The sequence below is a fragment of the Seriola lalandi genome, unplaced genomic scaffold, assembly GCF_002814215.2.
Source record: "Seriola lalandi dorsalis isolate HSWRI2012SDOR001 ecotype SW California unplaced genomic scaffold, Sedor1 jcf7180002053582, whole genome shotgun sequence".
Lineage (NCBI taxonomy): Eukaryota > Metazoa > Chordata > Actinopteri > Carangiformes > Carangidae > Seriola > Seriola lalandi.
In genome coordinates this window covers 76,075-97,034 of record NW_019524135.1, presented here as the reverse complement: position 1 = coordinate 97,034, position 20,960 = coordinate 76,075, and the positions used below count along the sequence as shown (strand labels likewise).

The window sequence follows — 20,960 nt, the reverse complement described above, 5'->3', positions numbered from 1 at the left end:
CCCCCCCCCCCCACCCCCATTTTCTAGTCTTTATGCTAAGATTAGCTAATTAGCTGATAGCCAGCAGAGCCTGAAAATAGCTCCCTAAGCTAGCTAACAGGCTGCTGGCTGTAGATTCATAATTAGTTTATAGGCATGAGAGTGGTGTCGATCTTCACTTTGAACTCTACGGAAGAAATTAGCTTGTCTCTCAAAATGTCAAACTATTCCTTTTAGGAAACAGTGGTCAAGCCACTAATGTGGTGACATGGACAAAGAACTGCTCACAGAGGGCAGATGAAGGGTCCATCTCCAAAATGTTATATATCCATTTACAAGAGAAACATCATCAAGTTCAAGTTAATTCAATCTTAAAAATTTTGATGAACAAGTCTGTCTTCTTCCTTTTGTTAACCACGGATTTAAGCTACTTAGTATGCATCAAAAAGTGACATTAATTGATAGTTTAAGCAATCAATCACTTTGTACATGAAGGTGTAAATTCTTTTTTCAAATCCTGGATACTTCATTTTGGAACAAAACTCTTCTGTTGTAAACTGTACCCTGGTGGGGCTAATGCAAGGCAGCATCCAAACGCATTAGCATTAAAAAAAGGCAGTCTGGCTGCAGGAGCCAGAAAAGAAAACAAATTAAGAAACATACAAGTGTGGTATGGTAAAAATGTCACACTTTACAGCACACACTTGTGCGCACACACACGCATGCACGCAGTCTCACGCTCACACACACACACACACATACAGTCACACACATGCGCGAATATAATCGCGCGAATGCAGAATCATACTTGCACACTGGACATGTCACAGACATATCTGGCATGCATTTTTTAGAAGAAAACACTTTTTGTTAGAAATTCTTTAACTGGTCTAGAGCTCTGATAATTTCTTTATGTACATAAATTAACAATAAATATAGGTAATGTTTATATATTTTGAAATATATATATATTAAATAATGAAATATTCTTATATATTTCAAATATATTCATAGATTTTTTTCTACTTTGAAACATTTTTAAAGAGATATAGTCACAGTTTAGTAATAAAACAAGTAAGAACACAGATCTCCCTACAGGTTTGGCTGCAGCATCCCTTTTTCAAAGAAGAATAGGTTGAGATCAAAGCCTGGCCTTTTTGTCCAGGCTAATACATTCGACTTCTTTACAAGGATGAGGAATAATGCAGTGTAAGGTAGCTAACACTCTGGCTGGGGCAACTGATCATGTGAATTGTGTATAAGGTCAAAAATACTGGTTTCTGTCTTAATCCTTAGATTCTACTTTTAAATATTTCAACACAACGGTCTGACAGGGAACCAGCCCTGACAGAGGCCAGGGTCAAACAAGGCAAGGAGCTTCCAGCTACAACACTTCTTTTCCTTTTAGGTTGTGGGATGATACTTCACACTCTGATTACCTGGAGGTTTGCAAAAGGGACGCTGCAGCGAGGACCTCTAGGGGATGATTGGTTTGGAACAGTCGAGAGAGTGTAGAAAGCCATTAAGACTCGAAAGGACCCCCCTTTCCTTTGACAAAATCTCTCATCTTCTTCTGTTCTTCTTTTTTTTGACACACATAGACTGGAACTGGACCACATTAACACTGACTGAGGGGAGCTAGGTTGTCTAAATGCATGCAGTAGTTTTCCTTCTTTCTCTCTGCCACTCTCCTGGTCGACATGGCTTACAGAAGGATGCACTTGGAAATAAAGAGAGTAGAAGGAAACAGTTATCCCACAAGTGTAGAGAAGGTGTGTGTCTCGCACCGTCCCTCAGTGCCTCAGTGATGTTGGGTACACCTCAGTTCCTGTGTGTGATAGGGGCACTTTCTGTCCATGACTTCCTCCTCTGGGGGTGTTTTTTTTTAACCCTCTGTGCGCTGGTTACCCTCCGTTCCTCTTTGTCTGTTGGACCAGCTCACTGTTGGTCCCGCTTCCCCCTCTATCCTCCCTCTCTCTCTCTTGCTGCTGCCTGCATACTGGTTCACAAACAAAAACAGGTCCTATATTGCACAGCACGCCCTCATGGCCTTGTGGTGGTGTGTCAGTGATAGCGACTTCTCTTCTCCTCCGCCTCAGAGCTGTATTCACTTAAACCAATGCCCCGCTGGAGGTTCAATAAAGAGTCTTTCATCTAAAGAAGAGAAACAGGAGGAAAAATCAGCGCATTAGCTTGTTTATTAAAGACAGAAAAAAGACCTACTTTGACAGCTATTCAGTGGCTTTCCTAACAATCACTTACTCAGGTAATATTCAATCAGTAGCTATCTTTGAAAATGGAGCATAGAAGGATTCCTGAAATTTGGCTCAGTAGTGGGATCAAAGTTCTCTTCACCCTCTTATTTATGGCACTATTTTGGCACGAATATTGATGTGTAGCTTTACTGGCTCACAGGCCTCTCTCTTTCAGTAGTGGATGCAATACATTTTACAGTGCTAAAATGGTCATATATCGTGACATAGCGCACTTGGCAAACTATCTCGCTAGCTGTGGTGCTACAGTAATTTGTTGAACTCTTAAATCACATCGCAGGTCTGACGTGATTTTGAAAATGTCTGAGTACCTGGTCTAACAGCACCACTGACGACTTGATTATCTCCCTCCACTTCTGCAGCTCCGTGTCATGGTAACGCTGCTGCGCCTCCAGGAGCTGGGCCCACTCCATCTGTGTCTGAGGCAGTTTACTGGGAAACACACACACACACACACACACACACACACACACACACACACACACACACACACACACACACACACACGCATTGCACATTAGCAACATTAGCAGTCACTGAACCTTGACTTCCATTTTGAGGGACTGCCAACAAACAGTTTGGAAAATAGTTTCAGTAAGTTCAGAGCTATTCAAGAGTAATTTTAGAGACTGTGTTTTCCTGTCACACACATCAACTTCCATATGGACATAGTTTAATGTATGTAATAGCAACAGTGTGTGTGTGTGTGTGTGTGTGTGTGTGTGTGTGTGTCCATGTGATTGTTTGTAACTGTATGTGTATGCTTGTGTGTGACTGCCTTTGGGGATAACAGCCAACTAACGACAGCAGATCTACAGTGGAAGTTTCTGTATCCTCAAAGGTCCATTAACTATCCTGAATCTCTGTAATAGGTGACAAAAAATGTGCAGAATGTGCATCTGTGTGTGTGTGTGTGTGTGTGTGTGTGCACACGTGTGTGTACCTTTCATGAAGCCGTAGACCTTGCCAGGTCGTTAAGGACTGTGCAGAGTACTCCAGCATCCACAGTTTATAGAAGAGCATCATGTTGAGGAACACCAGCAGGACCAGGCTGAAGAAAGTCAGCAAATCAGTCATTCTTTTAGCATTTTGGCAATTCATAGTGCAGTTAATTGGCTGATATGTAAATGGACATTACATACAAATAGTAATGGGAATACTGTAAATGCAAGTGTTAATGCATCTAGCTACACTGGCTAATCAGATATTATATGTACCTTAAACAGATCCTATGGATGGCAATGAAGGGAGAGGAGAGAGAACAACAATGAAATATTTATAAGGACTTTAATTTTCATTTGTAAATCAGAAAAAAAACTCTACAGTGCCTACTGGAAAAATGGATGAAATCATGCAACAGAAATTTCAATATGTGACGTGACAAATTTGTATTTTCATCCTCATGGTCAGATATGCGGGTTTGTGTGTGTGTGTGTGTGTGTGTGTGTGTGTTTGTGTGTGTGATTGTGATCTGTTGCTTACACAAAGCTGATGATGAGCAGCAGTTTGGAGACACTGTAAAGAGCGAGGCTTCCAGGCATGTGATGGTGTTCTGGACTCTGGTGTCGGGTCTGTGTGGATCCTGCCACTTGTTTGATCCTCTGAATCACTTCTTCGTCCGTCGGCGTGGTAACAGGGCTGAGTGCCTCGTCCAGATGCTGGCTGCGCATGTGGGGGAGCGGCCTCTTCTTCCGCCTCACCGTGGAGTTCTTCACCGCCTTGGCCTTCGGAGACAGCTGGTGGGTCTCAGTCAGTATCTCCTCCAGCTTGGACAGCTCCAACTCTGAGAGGGAACAGGACAGTTGTTACATGCCACAGTCTTTATGGGGTATGTTCTTTTTATTCTCCTCATTCCTCCTTCCTCTCTCTTTAATAGTAGCCAAAAAACTTCTGTGATTCAGATGCACAATTTCTGCAAAGTGCAGAAATTTTTACAAATTTATTTTACAAATGAAATTATGAAATATTAGAACTGCCAGAACAGACAAACTAACAACAACCAAGTTTACCAAGATGCCGGAAATTTTCCTCCAGCCCACTCCAGAAGTTTTTCTCTATGAAGCCTTTCACCAACCCCCATGGCTGCTTTCTGTAGCGTAGCTCTGTCGATACCCTGAGGAAGAGAGATAGACAGTCTTTCACAATAAGTTATAAAAACAGGTACAGTAAAATATTAAACTTCCCCCAAAACAATACAAAATAAAAAATACATCTCATTTCCCAGGTCAGATACGACCAAGCCTCACTCACCGTAACCGACACTTGTTCTTGGCCACCCTGGTGAGCATGTAGCGGTTGAGAGTGTAGAAGTAATCGTGGTAGGGCACATCATGTGTAATGACCTCAGCGTCAATGATGTAACACTCACTCTCCTGACTGGCTTTGTACAGAGTCTGACAAAAGACAGGGGATATGGTGTGTCTTTAAGTCACATCAAATATGAAAAAATATAAATAATAGGAAATGTTTCTCATGTGGTAGAGTTGTACCTGTGTCTCAGTGACTGTGGCTGTTTTAGGGGCCAGTGGGTTTGAGAGGGAGATGGTGTACAAGATCTCTCTGGTCTGATTCCCAGCCTCCTCTTTCTTCCATGGGTGGTACACCACATCTAAACCACAAAATGACAAGACAGAGACATGAATGAACTGAAAAAACACTGCGGGGGAGCACATTTTTCTTTGGCTTGCACTATCCCCAGAGATTTCAGCTGCAGAAGCATAACAAATACAAACCTGAAAATCGCCTCTGCTCCATGAAGTCACTCATGAACTGCGACTCAGTGAAGAGGATGTCGTAGAGCTTGTCCACACTGAACTTGTAGACCTCGTTGATGTACTGCCTGCCGTTCAGATCCTCATGGAAAGCCTGTACTTCACCTACACATCAGAGAGAGAAAAATCAGAGATGTCGGATGTCTTCTCTTGTTAATGTTCAGCTCTTGTCACTAGCATCATCTATATCACCCTATTTCTAGTGGGGAAGAGCAGACTTTCTACTGGATTATATATTTTATTAAATCTTTTTTTATAACTGTTCTATGCAGTTACCCTCGTCGTGTGTTTCCGATGAGTCACTGAGCTCAGTGGGGATGTCCTCATTGTCGTTGAAGTCAAGTGAGGGTGAGGGCACAGGACCACCAGGCCCACTGGTATCATTGTTCTTCTCTTCTGCCACCAGTGGCACAGCCAGCAGCTCGCCGTCTGGTAGACAGTCTGCGTATTCCTCTGGGAGGTCAAACTGGGGAAAAAAAAAAGATAGGCATCAAACACGGCAATAATGTTTCCGTGTTCATTTGACCATTGCTTTTTGCAGTGTAAATGTGTGTGTGCGTTAATTAACAATATGCAACAGATGTAACTTACTGTGATGGGTGTGTCATGGTTGCCTGGGCTGGGGATGGTGCTGTTAGGGACAACCTTCTTATGTAGCGGAGGAGGGCTCCCTTCAGGCTTGGCCTCAGTGCTGCTCTTAGACAAGTTGTCATTGTTGATCTCATTCTCTTCATTGGGAATCTCTTCACTGAACCTGAAGGTGCCAGAGAACATCGACAGGCAAGAGCTTCACTCATCTCTACTTATCTCTCTTCCTGCACGAGGCCCCTTGCAAAACTTTGCTCAAGTAGTGTTTACAAAGGTCTTTTATGGTGTGTTTCATCCTACTTTGGCTCCAGATGGATCAGATTTGAATGTAGTAAAACACTATTTACAGGATGTTTGGACAATCACAGCGAAGCATTAAAGGATCAGCTTACTGTATCTTAGAAACGTTAGAAGTGAATTCAAGAGCAAGCAGTGTTTTGCAGTTTAGAAACAGCTGAAACAGACAGTGCTTGTTATGTACATTATTTTGAAAAAGATGAATGACTCTAGGTGTATTTAGCTTGTGTGCATTTGAAGTGTGCATTAAGAAGTGATTTTGAAGCATCTGACCTCTGGACAGCCTTTGAAGTAAATCTTTCTTCTCTCTCACTTTGTCAGTTTAACCTCACCCAGTGAAATGTACAGACTGTTGGATATACACTCCAAAGTATTGGAACAGTGAGGCCAATTCCTTTATTTTTGCTGTAGACTGAAAACATTTGGGTTTGACATCAAAAGATGAATATGAGACAAGAGATCAACATTTCAGCTTTTATTTCCAGGTATTTACATCTGGATCGGATACACAACTTAGAAAGATAGCACCTTTTGTTTGAACACACCCATTTTTCATGTGAGCAAAAGTATTGGAACATGTGACTGACAGGTGTGTTTTGTTGCCCAGGTGTGTCTTATTACATTGATTATTCAAACAATAAATAACGCTCAGTTTCAGATTTGGGTTTTACCTGTGCAGACTGCATTTATAGTTAGAGGTGTAACCAACATGAAAACCAGAGAGCTGTCTACGGGTGAGGCTGAGAGAAGAACTGGTGATCTAAGTAACAGATGTCGAACAGGTAGACCGAGGAAAACAGCAGCAGTTGACGACAGAAACATTGTGAGAGCTGTAAAGAAAGACCCTAAAACAGCGGTTAGCGACATCAGCAACAACCTCCAGAGGGCAGGAGTGAAGGTATCAGAATCTACTGTTCGCAGAAGACTTCATGAACAAAAGTACAGAGGCTTCACCAGAAGATGCAAACCACTCATTAGCAAGAAGAATAGGAAGGCCAGGGTGGAATTTGGCAAAAAGTACAGAGACAAGCCTCAAAAATTCTGGGACAAAGTTTTATGGACTGATGAGGTAAAGATGAACCTTTACCAAAGTGATGGAAAGGCTAAAGTTTGGAGAAAGAAAGGATCTGCTCATGATCCCAAACATACAAGCTCATCTGTGAAACACAGTGAAGGTAATGTCATGGCTTGGGCTTGCATGGCTTCTTCTGGGACGGGCTCATTCATCTTCATTGATGATGTAACACATGATGGCAGCAGCAAAATGAACTCAGAAGTCTACAGAAACATTTTGTCTGCCAATTTAAAGAAAGATGCAACCAAACTGATTGGGAGATCCTTCATCATTCAGTAAGATAATGACCCAAAACACACTGCAAAAAGAACAAAGGAGTGCATCAGGGGCAAGAAGTGGAATGTTTTAGACTGGCCAAGTCAATCTCCAAACTTAAACCCTATAGAGCATTTAACCTGCCAAAGAGGAGACTGAAGGGAGTAACCCCCCAAAACAAACACCAACAACTGAAAGAGGCTGCGGTGAAAGCCTGGAAAAGCATCACAAAAGAAGAATGCAAAAGTTTGGTGATGTCAATGGGTCACAGGCTTGATGCAGTTATTGCAAGCAAAGGATTTGCAACTAAATATTAAGTCTTATTCACTTAAATCTATTTTAAGTCTATCTGTTCCAATACTTTTGCTCACCTAGAAATTTGGTGTTCCGTTACAAATAATGCTATCTTCTATGTTGAGTATCCGATCCAGATGTAAATACCTGGAAATAAAAGCTGAAATGTTGATCTATTGTCTCATATTCAACAGCAAAAATAAAGGAATTGGCCTCACTGTTCAAATACTTTTGGAGGGGAATGTAGGCCACAAATTACATAAAACATTGAAATCATACAGCCCAGCTACTGACCTCATGTGGCAGTCAACAGAAAACTCTTTTTTTCCTCATTATGAGGACAAACAGATTCTAACCATGACTCTTTATTGATTTTATCTGGTAAATACTCTTCAGACATGAAGGGAAAAGTTTCTCCTAGTTGCTTAGCAGCATCCACACTAGCTGGTAAACCATTAAGTCTGAAACAAATGCTTCAAACTGCAGGCTAAATTGGCGTGATGAGATAGATGCTAAGTGTGTAATTGTGTATATAAATGGATTATGTTTATACTTGTTTGTGACTGAGCATGTGAGTATTGCTTATTACAGCTCAAACCAGGCTCGCTAATTATTTTGTAATTTGTATAATCAGGTGATTGACTGAAAAATGTTTATAGCAGTAGCCATAGAAACTGATGCCACAATATAACCAGACTCACCCCATGGTGTTGAAGTCATCATCAGGGGGAACATAGTCCTCATCATCACTGGTTAGGCCGAGCTCGTTGCCATAGCACTGGTGAACAAAGTGCCACAATTCTTTGGGGCACAGAGGCTGCAAGAGGCATAAACCAATCAAAATGAGGAATGAGAAGTCTCTTTAGTAATGTGGTGTAAAATATGAAAAAAAATTATTTTCTGTACGATTAAACTGTAAGAGGCAAATTTACAAAAATTCTTGAATGTGAGCTGAAGAATGATATTTGCTGACCTTGTCCAGCAGTGCATTCTGCCACAGTCTGAACATCATCATGTACGTCCTGTCCCTGGCTCCAAACGAGGTGAAAAAGTGCTGTGAAGAAAAAAAGCCAATCATGTCACTTACCACAGAACTATTAAAGAGGAGCACGCTTTAAAACCCCTCTTGTCTGAGTTTATTTGACACACTTGGACAGTGATGGTGGGTGTTATTAGCTTGCCAACCATTCTCCAGTCACCTATCTGTGACAGGAACATGTCCCCCATGATGGCGATAAAGATTAAATCACCAATATACTCGTTACCAGCCAGACTTTCTACCCTTTGTACATCAGACCATCCCTGGCGTCTCTTTAGGCGAAGATGATTAGATTTAACACAGTGACTGCTCAGTCTTACCTATGCCTACATTAGCTACTACTCCAAGTTTCCACAAATGTAAATGTCTGTATTCAGTCATTCTATATCCTTTACCTTCTCAGTGTCTGTGCAGACCTGGATGGCATTGGGAATGAGGCGGGCAGTCTTCTCTTTCGTCATTGAGCAGATGTCCTTTAGCCGCACTGTCAGCTACACACCAACACAAAACAAATGCACACATTATTTATACTCAGACAAATGGTAACTTCAAATATATGACCCAATACAGCCGAGAGAACGCGCCAAGGTGCAGAGTGTTAATACGCATACCAGTGTTTCCCAGCGGAAGATGTTGCTATAGAAACAAATCCAGTTCTCAGAGAGGTAGAGTCGTCCCTGCAGGAGGATGTCCCGTTGAAGAGCACAGGAGTAGTCTGAAATATAGAAGTGACAAAAACTGAGAAAGAAATACCACCACACACAGTAAGTTTGATGCAGATTTACAAAGGGCATTACAGAGAACCTATATCATTAACATACACAACTGGTCAATAATTCATTACAAGTATGCCCGTTTCAATGTAAACAAACAGTTCACTTGAGAGCGCTCACTTCACTGTCACACAGAAACCTCACCTCCTGCAGTGCCTTTCAGGACTCCTGCTGCGAGTGTGTTTTGAGCATAAGCTCTACCAAACCATAACAAAGTCACAACCTGAGCTCAGTTTTATCCTAAAGTTTTATTTTCTAAGGAATTTCAGACAAAGACGGCATTCATCAGAGAACTGGGAAAATCACGCAACAATAAATCAGCCAAATTCGGGACATGATGTGTTCGTGGCAGAGTGCAGCATGTAGGTAAGGCTGCGTGAAAAGTTAAAAAAAAAAATCAGGTGATAGGTTCCTCTACAAGAAGGAGAGGAGGGTGTTTTTACATTGTCAGCAAACAAAATCTAGATGCAATCATTGTCACTATGTTCAACCTATCCCCGCCCTCATGTTGTGTGAGGATTAATCATTTTCTAATTACTAACAAGTAAGCTGCACCCTGCCACTCCTCAGATGGCCCCAGTGCGTCTGTGGTGTCCACTCACCCACAATGAGTCTCTCTGTGTCAGGGAGCTGCTTGAAGAGTTTCCTAAAGTCCTCATTACGCTGCTTGTATGTGGGGCTCAGCACCTGCAGTGACAGGCAAAGTCAGAAACATCACCACACACACACACACACACACACACACACACACACACACACACACACACACACACACACACACACACGTATGCTTCCAAAGCTCACACTCCTCATGCTCTCTTCCTCGCTCACTCACAAGTGTTGTCTCCGTCACGCAGCGCGGGTAATTTGTGAGCATGTGAGATAACCTTGTTAAAACCACCCACAGGTTTGATGGCTTTCATTCTGTGGGGAATTTTGACAAGCACTGGACATGGACATATAGTGAATGGCAAGCAGAGGTATGTGGCTTGAGTTATCTGCAGTCATTAATGAGACTTAATAGCAGAGCGATTCAAAGCACAATTCCAAACGTCAGCCCGCTGCAGATCATTCAATACACATGCTGCCGTGACAGCGAGCAGTTATAATAAGAGTCACATTCTCAGATTTGCATTACAGAGCAGCATGTATCTGACAATGAGGCTTTTGTTTAGTGACAGGGGGAAGGACAACTGATGAAATCTCAAGTATAAACAAAACCGAACACAGTTGTTTGAGTAACCTGGTCAAACAAATTCTTTCCAGAACTGGGAAGGATATCCTATTTAACATGATCAGAATTTCTCTTTTGCTTGGCTTCAGCAGACTTGATTATTTGCAGAGTGCAATATGTAAACTGTCAAAGTGAGCGCTGAAGCGAGGGCTCTCACTGTCTGCGCCAGATGCTTTCCTTCCACAGGAAAACTTCAGGAAACAATAGCTGCCAATAGAGTAACATGAGGTATACTGAGACAAAAGAAAAAAATATACATATTCCTTTGGATCAGAGCTGATGGGAAAAGAACATCTTGTTCACATTAAAAATCACTACAAGTGTTTCATCTTCATCTGTATATGTTGCTGCTTCTCTTCGCCTTTGCAAAAAGTGTGGACAACTGCTCTGAAATCATGCGAGTGACATCTCTGAGAAACCTTACAAAATGCCTGGGATTGAAATTAACTGCACTGACTGCACAACACCATCAGGATGATTCTTTTTAGAGCCACAATCCATTTCCAGAAACAACCAAACACACCTACACTGTTTACACATCAAGTCACTCACACAGTAATATGATGATCGTTCCAGACAACAGGCCTCTATGAGCTCTGGGAGAATTCAAATAGCTATGACTCATAACCAAACCAGTTGTTTTCTTTAGTGGTGGAGAACTGCCATAGAGCTACGCTTGCAGCAGCATACAGTAAAGACAAAGCTTGCTACAAAGCTTTTTCGCTGTTGAAAACCACAACATTTTCCAGCTTCCCAACATTGTTTTGTTCACTCTCCTCCTTTTTTTTTTTTTTCTCTTTGTTTTGAACTTACAAGTGGAGGACAACTTACAGCAGGGATGTCCTCAGTGTCCCACTCAGGGTCTTGGAGGTCTGAGGCAGCCCAGCCCCACTCCCAACCCCACTCCCCTCTAGCTGGACCCTGCAGAAGCCACCCTGCCAACGCCTCATCCAGCTCCAACACGGCCTCCCAGTCTGACATTGTACAATCCTCATCCAATTCCATATCCATCGCGCCAGATCCCTTTTGGCGCCTGGGTGGAAGCAAATTTTCCACAACGGGCCCCAGTGGACTCCTCTTGAAGTTGGTGGACTTGTCAGTTACAGTAGGTTTTGGAAAATAAGAGTAGACAGAGCTGGTGAGTCCAGTGGTTTGGAAGCTGCAGTACCCGCCCCCTGTTTTGGGTGCTGCTCCCTTTCAGCGTTGAGCGGTGGACACGGCACACTCCAGCCACATGATCCTTGTCTCACTCTGTCGTTCTCTGGCTCTCTCTCTCTCTCTTCCTTTCACACACACACAGGCAGACGAGTTACGGCCATTGCCCTCTAGTAACCCCGGCCAACAAGTCCTTTATTATCATGCCAGTAGCTTTTTCCTTTTTTTCAGCTTACTCCTCCTAGTAAGTATGTGTGTGTGTATGTGTGTGTGTGTGTGTGTGGTGCTGTCCAGGTCTGAGTGCCTTGTAGTTACCCTCTTTACAACCAGCAAAGAATGAAGCAAGTTTGTGGAGAGAAGGACTTATACAAACAAAGATGTAGCGAAGAAGGAAGAAAACAAGGCTGGAAAAAAGAGAAACCAGTGTTCTGAGTCTGTTTAAGTATGCGTTGAGTCCGTCTTGCTGTCTGACCTAGTGATTGAGTTACAGAGAACAGATGTGAGCATAACCTCTAGTTACCTTCGCCTGCAAAACAACACCATCAATCTTGACAGGGTCTACACTGGGTTGCAGGCCAGTGCTTACATCGCAGGGTGAAGTGGCTGGACAAAGAATCTGTATGTATGTCTTAACTTATCTTTTTCATTCAATCATTCGTTTTATGTATGAAAAGCTTCTGTGATATAACTAATGGTGCCAAAAGCACTGAGCGCTGATGATTTGAAGGTGTTGAGCGTATGAAGGCGTCTCGCTCGCTCCCTTCTCGCTGGTATTGAGGTCATTCATGTACTCCTGATACTTGATCACCCTCTGTTACTCTTCTTAGCAGGCGAGAAAGATGCAGAGCTTGCAGCTCCTATTTTAGCAGCTCTTAACAAACAATTGGTGTGCATGTCCTCCCACTACTCTTAACTAAATATATTTCAAGAGTCAAGAATGTGGACATAGTGGTGGAGGTCCCAGCAGCAATGATAAAAAAAAAACAAAACAAAACACCAATGTTACAACAGCTTGGGTTTCATTGACTCCTGCTGGATGAAGCAAATGTGTAGCCCATATTTGCACACTGGAAATCGGCCATGACTTCCACCTTTCCCCTTGCACTGTTTCCCAATCCTTCCTTTTTAACCACACACCGCGGAGACAATCTGAAGCGGGAAAAAACAGATGAGCCTTGGAAAATAATCTTCAGTAGCAGTCGTCTTGGAAAACAGTACTGATCATTCACGCTCAGCTCTAAAAAAAAAAAAAGCTTTCATCCACACCGAGAATGGCTTGACATCATGTGGATGAAATTCCCGTGGAATGAGGGTTCATCTGCTGACCAGAACAAAACATTCCTCAAAATTCCTTGTAGCGTCTGCGATCAAAGTCATCCTTTATTTCCTGCTCATTCAATTCATTCTCTCTTATATATCAAGCAAAGAAAGGGGCCATTGTGACTGATGCAGCACCCAGTGTTCAGGTGACAATATGAGACTTGTGATGAGGTGGACACACCAAGTTTATGGATTTGGTTAACTATTAACTTGCTGGACAAACAGTAGGGGATGGAAGAGAGTGGTACTGTAAAGCAGGGTGGGGTTTCAAGTGTGTTGAAGGGGGTGAGGGCTGGAGGTGTATGTCCATTCCGTTAACGACAATCATGTCCTGCTTTTAACTTGAGCGTGTATCGATCCGAGTGAAGCTACGTGAAAGGCCCGGCCTACACTATCTGCTCCATTTACCTGTGTAGATCTAAACAAATGTAATTGATTCATTGCGTTAAATCCTAATCTCACATATTCATGCACTGTTTGTTTGTTAGTGTTGTTTCCTCCGATGTTGCTAACTTCCCAGAGCCTTTGTGTCAGTTGCCAAGGAAGCATTGCGACAAACTTGCGTAGATGCAAAGCGAATAAACAGACACTTTCAGAGGAAAGATGGCCACTGTGCATATCTCTAATAGGCTCAGAACTCACATCGGGACGGATGCATTTTCAATCACTGTGGTTTCAGTGCCATGGGAGGTCATCATTGCCATGTAGAGGTGCACACACACAGACAACCATGCATACAATCTCCTACATGCAGGCGCATCATAGGTGTGACCTACATGTAGTCAAAGCCAACAAGTCAAATTATCGATTGAAACTATTTCACTGACTGATTGTGCTGCTGTGTTTGTTCTATGATTAAGGATGAGTGTACAAGATATCAGGAACACAGCCCCAATACTGAGATGAACATTTTTCCTTTAAGACTAAAGTACATTCAGAAAGCACAGTACATTCACCATTACAAATCCATTGTGATCCTACAGTCCCTTATTCAAAGTGCCAGTTCCACACGGAAAAAACCCCCATCTATCTCAACAAGCAATTTTGGTCTCATTTGAAGTACTTAATTAGTATTTTCTTAAAACCAAAAATAAAATCTGTCAGTGTGGTTTGATAATTACAGTTCACAGCACTTGAATTCACTTGATTTGATTTGATTTCAGAAAGCCGTATTGGAAGCAAGTGAAAAACTGTAAACCAACTGTCAGGTTTATTTTTCTCTTGTTTTAATGGATGAAGCTGATGGTACTCGATACAAATATACCTTGAAAAGACCGAAATCAATAATATGTTAGGCCATTTCCCAATATTTTATGATTTACCCTGTCAGTCTGTGCCATTTAGCCCCAGGCCCATTAATTCATACTGAAGAGAGGGTTGAACCTTTTTTAAAACAGGTCACATACTGTATACCGTGTATACTGTCGTTTCATTCTAAGTGAGAACCTGTAAACTTTGAAGAGAAAAACAAATCCCAATCTATTCCAACTAAAATGTTCAATTCACAAGAAGTAACACACTCACTTAGTTCAGTACATTCAAAAGTTTTGTTCCTAAAGCCTCACTTGGTCTTGTAGCCTATGACCTGTAGCTTATGTTGGTTAATATTTCATGTTAAATAGACACTGTTGTGCTGACATTACATTAGAGCCTCTACTGGTAGTCCTGTTGAACTATATTTTAGTATTTACCATCATCCCACACTTGTCATTTGTGGCTGCAGTGCGAAGGTTATATAGTCTCACTTAAACGAAAAGGCTAAGTGCCTTTGTTTAACAGCTGGGCACTGTTATATTTAGCAAATGTTACTCAAACTGAGGTAAGTGCACTTGTTGGGAACTACATTCAGCTGTGGGTTGACACACAATGTGCTGCAGTAGTGACTATTCCCGTTAGCAGGACGCTATATGTGGGATTGAGTCAAAATAAAGAAGTGTGTGTGTTCATGGAAATTAAGGAACATGTCACTGATTTTATTTTTTATAGTTTTTGGACAACAGTGGAACTCTATGGCACAGAGGAATAAAAACACAGGAAATGCTTGTTAGTTTGAATCAATTCATGGTCTTGTAATGAGATTTGTTGACAATAAAAAATTTGAATATCACCTGCTTTATCCTTAAATAAAACGAAACTTTGGGACTCAATGGTTGGCAACATAAGTCTGCAGTCTATTTGATGATAAGAGCAGGTGGTCCTGACTTCTTGTACACTTCATGTATACTGTGCTGTATGTCATCTGTAAACATGACATTTTCATCTGTTAGACATTAGCAGTGTCAGAGTGTTATGTATGGTGCTCCTTTCAAACAATGGGTCAGTAAAGAAAATGTGAGTGGTTTATTATAGCTGAGAGGATTAGAGAAGGATTTAAGAAGTTGTATGGACTTGTTGGACCAAGCCTCATTTGAACTTAACAGCATTTCTCCATTTTCATTATCTGGATGGAGCTCCGTGTATTTTCCTCATGTTGTCTTACCTGAACCCTAAAACCTAAAAAGTGTTCCAGTGTCCATGTTTGTTGGGACATGGGAAACGCAGTTGGACTGGAGGGAAGCATGCTGAGACCTAAAGCACCATGCTCCATTCCTCTGTTGTTCAAAGGCATTCAAGGCTCGTCCAGAGGCCCTTGTGATGGTTTGTTGATTTGTTTAGTACAGTGAGAAACTCAGTGTGCTTGTTACCACCTGTTGCGTACCAGATTTAGAAGTTTGTGTGGTGACAGGCATTTGACCACATCTGAGCGACTTGTAGAATACAGTCTAACACAAGTTCGGATGCAGAAAATAAGCAATAGCTGGGAATTGTTCTGTAATTGAAATTGTTCGGGCTTTAGGTAGACATAAATCTAAGGTATGTCAACTTTAACATGTGTGAATCACTTCACTCCAAAGTGTGGCTTTGCTATCTGGTGGTAACAACACTGAGCGAAGTCAATGGAATGAGGAACAGGCAGGCAGGAGGGATATTATCATCCCACCGCTCTGAGAACCAAGAGACAGAGCAAGAGAGACTGAAAGATATTCAGGGTTGTACAAGAATACAAGTCATGCTTACTCTCAGGATGTGTTGTCTTTCATGCTAGGGAGAAAAGGGAAGAGTGTACACACAGGGAATAAAAAAAAAAGAAATAAAGCAACATAAAATAGGAAAAAAGTCCAATAAAGACACTTATGGAGAAACTAGGGTTTGACACTGAGTGGTGTCAACGTCAACACCCTCTATCTTACCCACTCTGTGGGCTTAGCTAACACAACAAGCTCCTTTTCAGTGTAAATGTTGGTTGAAAGTCATTAAGGGGTTGTTCAGTGAGTGACTACCTCTGAGGATTATACTGAGGTCAGAAACAGTGTTAGCACTCCATCTAGTGGTGCAATATAAAACTGCAACACTCTGGTGCACTGTGTTTACCATTAGGGATTAACTTTGGTAGATTACTTTAAGTATCACAACTAGTATTGAAAGTTCTACGATAGTCTTTCCATTCTCTCGATTGCCTGCATCAGAAAGGTCCACCTGTTGCTCTTTTAAGCCCATGCTAATCCCCGCCTGGAGGACCAGTGACCCACACTTGTGATTTGGTGCTCCAGTAAACAGGGTTGAGGACAATGACCTTTCAACTCGTAAGCAGCACTCATCACTAAAACAACTTGAGGACCCTTCCAGGAGTCACCTCACCCACGTGACGTGAACACACACAAGCAGACGTATACACCCATAAGAGACGCACAAAAATCACACGTCAATGTAAATAAAAACAAGGTATGACTTACGTTGTACCAGCTTTGGCTTTTCTGTGGAGAGAGAAAGAGAGAGAGAGAGAGGGGAGAGAGGAAGAGAGCGAGAGAAAGAGAGAGATAGAGAGAGAGAGAGAGAGAGAGAGAGAAAGAACAAGTATTAAACTCTGTGAAGCTAGTAAGTGCTGCAGAAGGCTTGTGGGCTCATACAGCCATACTGCGGGTGTGAAACATGATCAACCTGATCATAACAAGTACCAGCAGGCGTGAAGGTCAAACTGTACCTCACAACCCTTCCTGTCAGAAATCACAGGACGTTATCGACACTATTTTAAATACCAGTGACGTGTGTCTGAGATAAACGGAGGGGTGAAATTCTCTTTCAGTTCACTCACTATTAAACTATAGGAATCTTTCTAAATAACAGGGTTTCTGAGGAAAATCTGCTTCTTGTATTGACGGAACTGAAAGTAATTTCACTTTTTCACTTCAAACCTGCCAAATACTGCATTAGCACATTAGATATACAGTTAAAATTAAATTATGTCCAAATCTCCATCCTAAGAAATGATTCAGTGCTGTGAAATTATTCAAAGAATTTTCTCTCTTCTCTCTCCTCTTAGCTTTGGTTTTGAATGAAGGTGTGAAGATAATATTTAATGCACCATACCATATTAAATGAATTATAATGGGTGTTTGTTGATATTCATATCCAAATGTTTCAGTCCTGACTTCCTGTAATGAATAATTCTGTGTGCTCTTCATGAACAGTCAGTTGAGTCTGTTGCAGGTTTATAACAGCAGAGGGCAGCAGAGATATATCTTAATCATGACTATGATATTACAACATTTTCCAGCCACATATACACACCTTTGGCTCTAACAGTCTATGAGCAAAATTCCCACAGGGGAAACATGCAGGTGATCATTCAGAGGGTGAAAGAAGGAGGGGGGTAGAGGGGGGAGAGAGGGACAAAAAGTGATATCCAGTGTCTGATTACAGTAGTACAATAAATAAAAGCACCACATCTTAAGTTAAAGCGACAAAAAAAAAAGAAAAGAATATTAACAAAAGATTTTTTTTTTCCTATTTTAGATCTTTTTGTGATGAGTTATAGTTGTCTTTTCCCGACAAGAGCACTGTTCAACATTGCTGCTTTTTTGCTAACCTGATAATAGTGACTATAGAACTGAAGACTGACTGACAATGTGTTTCAAACAAGTTTTACTTGGACCTGCTGGATTATCAGCCTCACCAGTGGCTTCATAATGTGCATCACAGCTCATTATTCATTAAGAATTTCTCCTTTCAAAAACCTGCAATAATTTCAGTTTTTCTTTTGTGCCTGGGATCATCTGAGTTTTCTGTGTGTCTGACAGGGTTTTGTGGTTCACAAGCCAGATGTTAGCAGGTGTTAGCATGTGTTTTAGTCCAGTGTAAAAGGGGCTCTAGAGTGTGTGGTGTTAGCGAGCAGTGAGCTGCAGTAGCGGGCCTGAGGCCTGGCTGTAACGATAGCTGGCCTAATGTGGGCTAATCTGATTTGAAGGTGACAGAGACATGAGAGAGGAATTACTCTGAGGCCACTGTCTGGATAAGGTGTGTGTGTGTGTGTGTGTGTGTGTGTGTGTGTGTGTGTGTGTGTGTGTGTGTGTGTGTGTTTGTGTGTGTGTATGCGTGTGGTGTGCCATTGTGTTTGACTTTGTGTGACTGCATGCTAGTGAGTTTGTGAGATTTATTATGGCATATTTTACACGGAGAGAGACTGTTTATTGTGATTGTTTACGTGAGAGGGAGGGAAAGAGAGAGACAGAGGTGCAGATAGAGAGAGAGAGAGAGAGAGGGAGAGACTACCCGAAAGTTAACCAGAGTTTTGTCTACGACTCCTCTGTGACTGATACAGTGGTTTGGGTCTGTCTGTATAACTTTAAACGACATTATTTCGTTTACCACAAACGGGGATGTGAATTACAAAACTGAATTTTGCTGGAATCATGGCTTCAAAAGAATTATTAAAGACCAAATTTCAACTAACATCTGTCATTAAATCAAAAAGTGAATTTAGGGTTAAAACATCAACTGTGTCTCTGTTCTGATGGCAAACAGACCTTTTAAAATACTTCTGTGGCTGTCTTGTTATTACAAAATGAATCAACAGAAAAGCTGGAAAGGCACTAATATAGAAAGTAAATTGTGCACGTGATGGTTTTAAACCCCACTGACCTGCCCTATCACTGCAAATACTAGGGTAGTGTCCATTTTCAGATTCAAAAAAAAAAAAAAAAGAGGTACGAACGTCAAATTCAAACTGGCTTTAAATAATATAGAATCTTCAACATAAAGACAATTAAAAAATTAACAGCTTTACACAGTTGACAAACCACTGTCCTTTCACATTAATTTAGGGGATGGAAAGCATTGGAAAGGACACGAGGGACTGAGACTATAAAGGGGATCCTACAGTCGCACAGCTACAGAGGAAGTGCAGGGCCGGGGGATTTAATGGGGGCCAGCGGGGACTGTCAATGGGTCAAATGAAAACAAGAAGAAATGCTTACTTTAATCAGGTTTAGTCTGTCATACTGAAAGAAAATTAAAGAGAAAACAAAATGTTAACCAAAGCAGTGAGCAACAAGACCACAAAGAAATAGTGAATGAGAGAGAAGAAGCTGAGGGACCAAGTAGCAGTATTCTCTGAGGGCCGACATTGGACATGTTACTCTGCTGCTCAATCTGATTCAAAACGTAGCTCATATGTTACATGAGAATCCTGGTAGATTATTGCTGTATCATTGTCTCTGTCATCATCACTGGGCCCTTTCTGCAGAGAGGTAGTATGGTGGCACTGTTTTCGCTGAATGCACTCTTTTATTTGGATTGCATTAGGGCTTGGATGATCAAGCTCACGTTGCTGGGACGACCTCACGCCATCTGGGGTCATGTGACCACTGCTGACCACAGAGGCTCACTGGGGGTGGGGGGTTGGTGGTGGTGGTGTTTGCAGGAGGATTGAGGGGGGTGGGGGCGTTAACTGTGGCATAGAAGTGAGGAGTGATGTAATCGATTGGGATATATGTGCGTATGTGCGTGAAACAGTTTGTGCAACTGCATAGCAGCAAATAGAGCATCATGAGGCTGCTCCTCACACCCAACTCCCATTTAAAAACCTCTATGTATTTCACTGTCTGTCCTATTTCTGTCTCTGTCTATAAAAACACAAATGAGACCCTGTATATAGACTCCTTATATGCTCAGCAATACATTTGAAGTGTGACAAAAAAAAAATAAAATAAAAAAAAATAAGTGGGATGATGTCTGACAAGTAGCAAATTAGATGAATGAAGCGAGGGTATGGGCGATGCACTAAAATGTGACACTAGTCTGCAGTGCATTTACAAGTAGGGGAGGGGGGATTTTGGGCTCATGATGGTGCGAGAAAAAGAGCAGGGGGGATTCTCTCATGTGGCAACAGAGAGTCAGCTCAAATAATGATGTAGTCCTGGAGCTTTGGACTGGGATCCTAGCAGGATTTTTAAGCATTTATCCCTCTGCAGCCAGGCAGTCACACAGCACGGCAGATATAAAGCTCTCATTGCCAAAATGTAACAACGGGATAAGTTTGTAAAGAGAGGGATAGGACACAGGCCCAAGTAGGAAAAAAGAAGCAGAGAAGAGAGACGAAATTTGACAATTATTTCCACTGTTGTTTATTTTGGAATTTGCAAAATAAATGTTCATTTTCATTCTTGTAATCTTGGACACAATCTGGAAAATAAGGCTCCATTTCTCCATTATATATGTGTGAATTTCCTTTATATTTTTTTCTTTTATTTCACTACATTTGAACAGCAAAAAAACAGCCTATCCTGATGTGACATTTATTTGCACTATGGATACAATGGTTAATATTTGAAAGTGTAATCAGGAACTGCCACATTGCATATCACCAGAAAGGAAAGGAAAGGACAGGAGAGGAGAAGGAAAGGAAGTGAGTGAGGTTCGGAGTGGGCTCGTCGGTTTCAAGGAATGCCCATCTGCTGTGATCGTGAGTGCAGATGGGGCTTGTAATGGTTGCAGTGTGCACAGAAACAGGCTGGGTTCGGGGTGAAGCATCGCAAACAAGGTTCGGACATTTTCACAGAGCAGCTCACAAGACAAGAGGTGGGGCATGG

General features: G+C 41.8%; 1 protein-coding gene and 1 long non-coding RNA gene across 7 annotated transcripts in view; one reads left to right on the top strand and one right to left on the bottom strand.

The window, feature by feature from the left end:
• Nucleotides 1–481: 481 nt before the first annotated feature.
• The window catches only part of gramd1bb (GRAM domain containing 1Bb), a 68,227-nt gene continuing 47,748 nt past the window's right edge, over nucleotides 482–20,960 (bottom strand). For 3 of the 5 annotated variants that reach the window (XM_087172681.1, XM_087172677.1, XM_087172679.1), the window contains 18 exons: nucleotides 19,347–19,370; nucleotides 16,827–16,847; nucleotides 16,111–16,134; nucleotides 9,947–10,031; nucleotides 9,183–9,286; nucleotides 8,967–9,062; nucleotides 8,506–8,586; nucleotides 8,234–8,349; nucleotides 5,615–5,777; nucleotides 5,300–5,489; nucleotides 4,985–5,128; nucleotides 4,742–4,860; nucleotides 4,503–4,645; nucleotides 4,262–4,365; nucleotides 3,735–4,035; nucleotides 3,196–3,303; nucleotides 2,564–2,684; nucleotides 482–2,133 (listed from right to left, as the gene is read on the bottom strand). In XM_087172681.1, coding sequence (XP_087028807.1) covers nucleotides 2,044–2,133; nucleotides 2,564–2,684; nucleotides 3,196–3,303; nucleotides 3,735–4,035; nucleotides 4,262–4,365; nucleotides 4,503–4,645; nucleotides 4,742–4,860; nucleotides 4,985–5,128; nucleotides 5,300–5,489; nucleotides 5,615–5,777; nucleotides 8,234–8,349; nucleotides 8,506–8,586; nucleotides 8,967–9,062; nucleotides 9,183–9,286; nucleotides 9,947–10,031; nucleotides 16,111–16,134; nucleotides 16,827–16,847; nucleotides 19,347–19,370 — 2,034 coding nt within the window. In that variant the 3' untranslated portion in view covers nucleotides 482–2,043. The remainder of the gene's footprint in view (nucleotides 2,134–2,563; nucleotides 2,685–3,195; nucleotides 3,304–3,734; nucleotides 4,036–4,261; nucleotides 4,366–4,502; nucleotides 4,646–4,741; nucleotides 4,861–4,984; nucleotides 5,129–5,299; nucleotides 5,490–5,614; nucleotides 5,778–8,233; nucleotides 8,350–8,505; nucleotides 8,587–8,966; nucleotides 9,063–9,182; nucleotides 9,287–9,946; nucleotides 10,032–16,110; nucleotides 16,135–16,826; nucleotides 16,848–19,346; nucleotides 19,371–20,960) is intronic. The other 2 variants (XM_087172678.1, XM_087172680.1) reach the window with 2 other exon arrangements.
• The window catches only part of LOC111651333 (uncharacterized), a 23,082-nt gene continuing 14,241 nt past the window's right edge, over nucleotides 12,120–20,960 (top strand). For both annotated transcript variants that reach the window (XR_015436927.1, XR_002760498.2), the window contains exon 1: nucleotides 12,120–12,351. This is a non-coding gene — a long non-coding RNA (uncharacterized LOC111651333). The remainder of the gene's footprint in view (nucleotides 12,352–20,960) is intronic.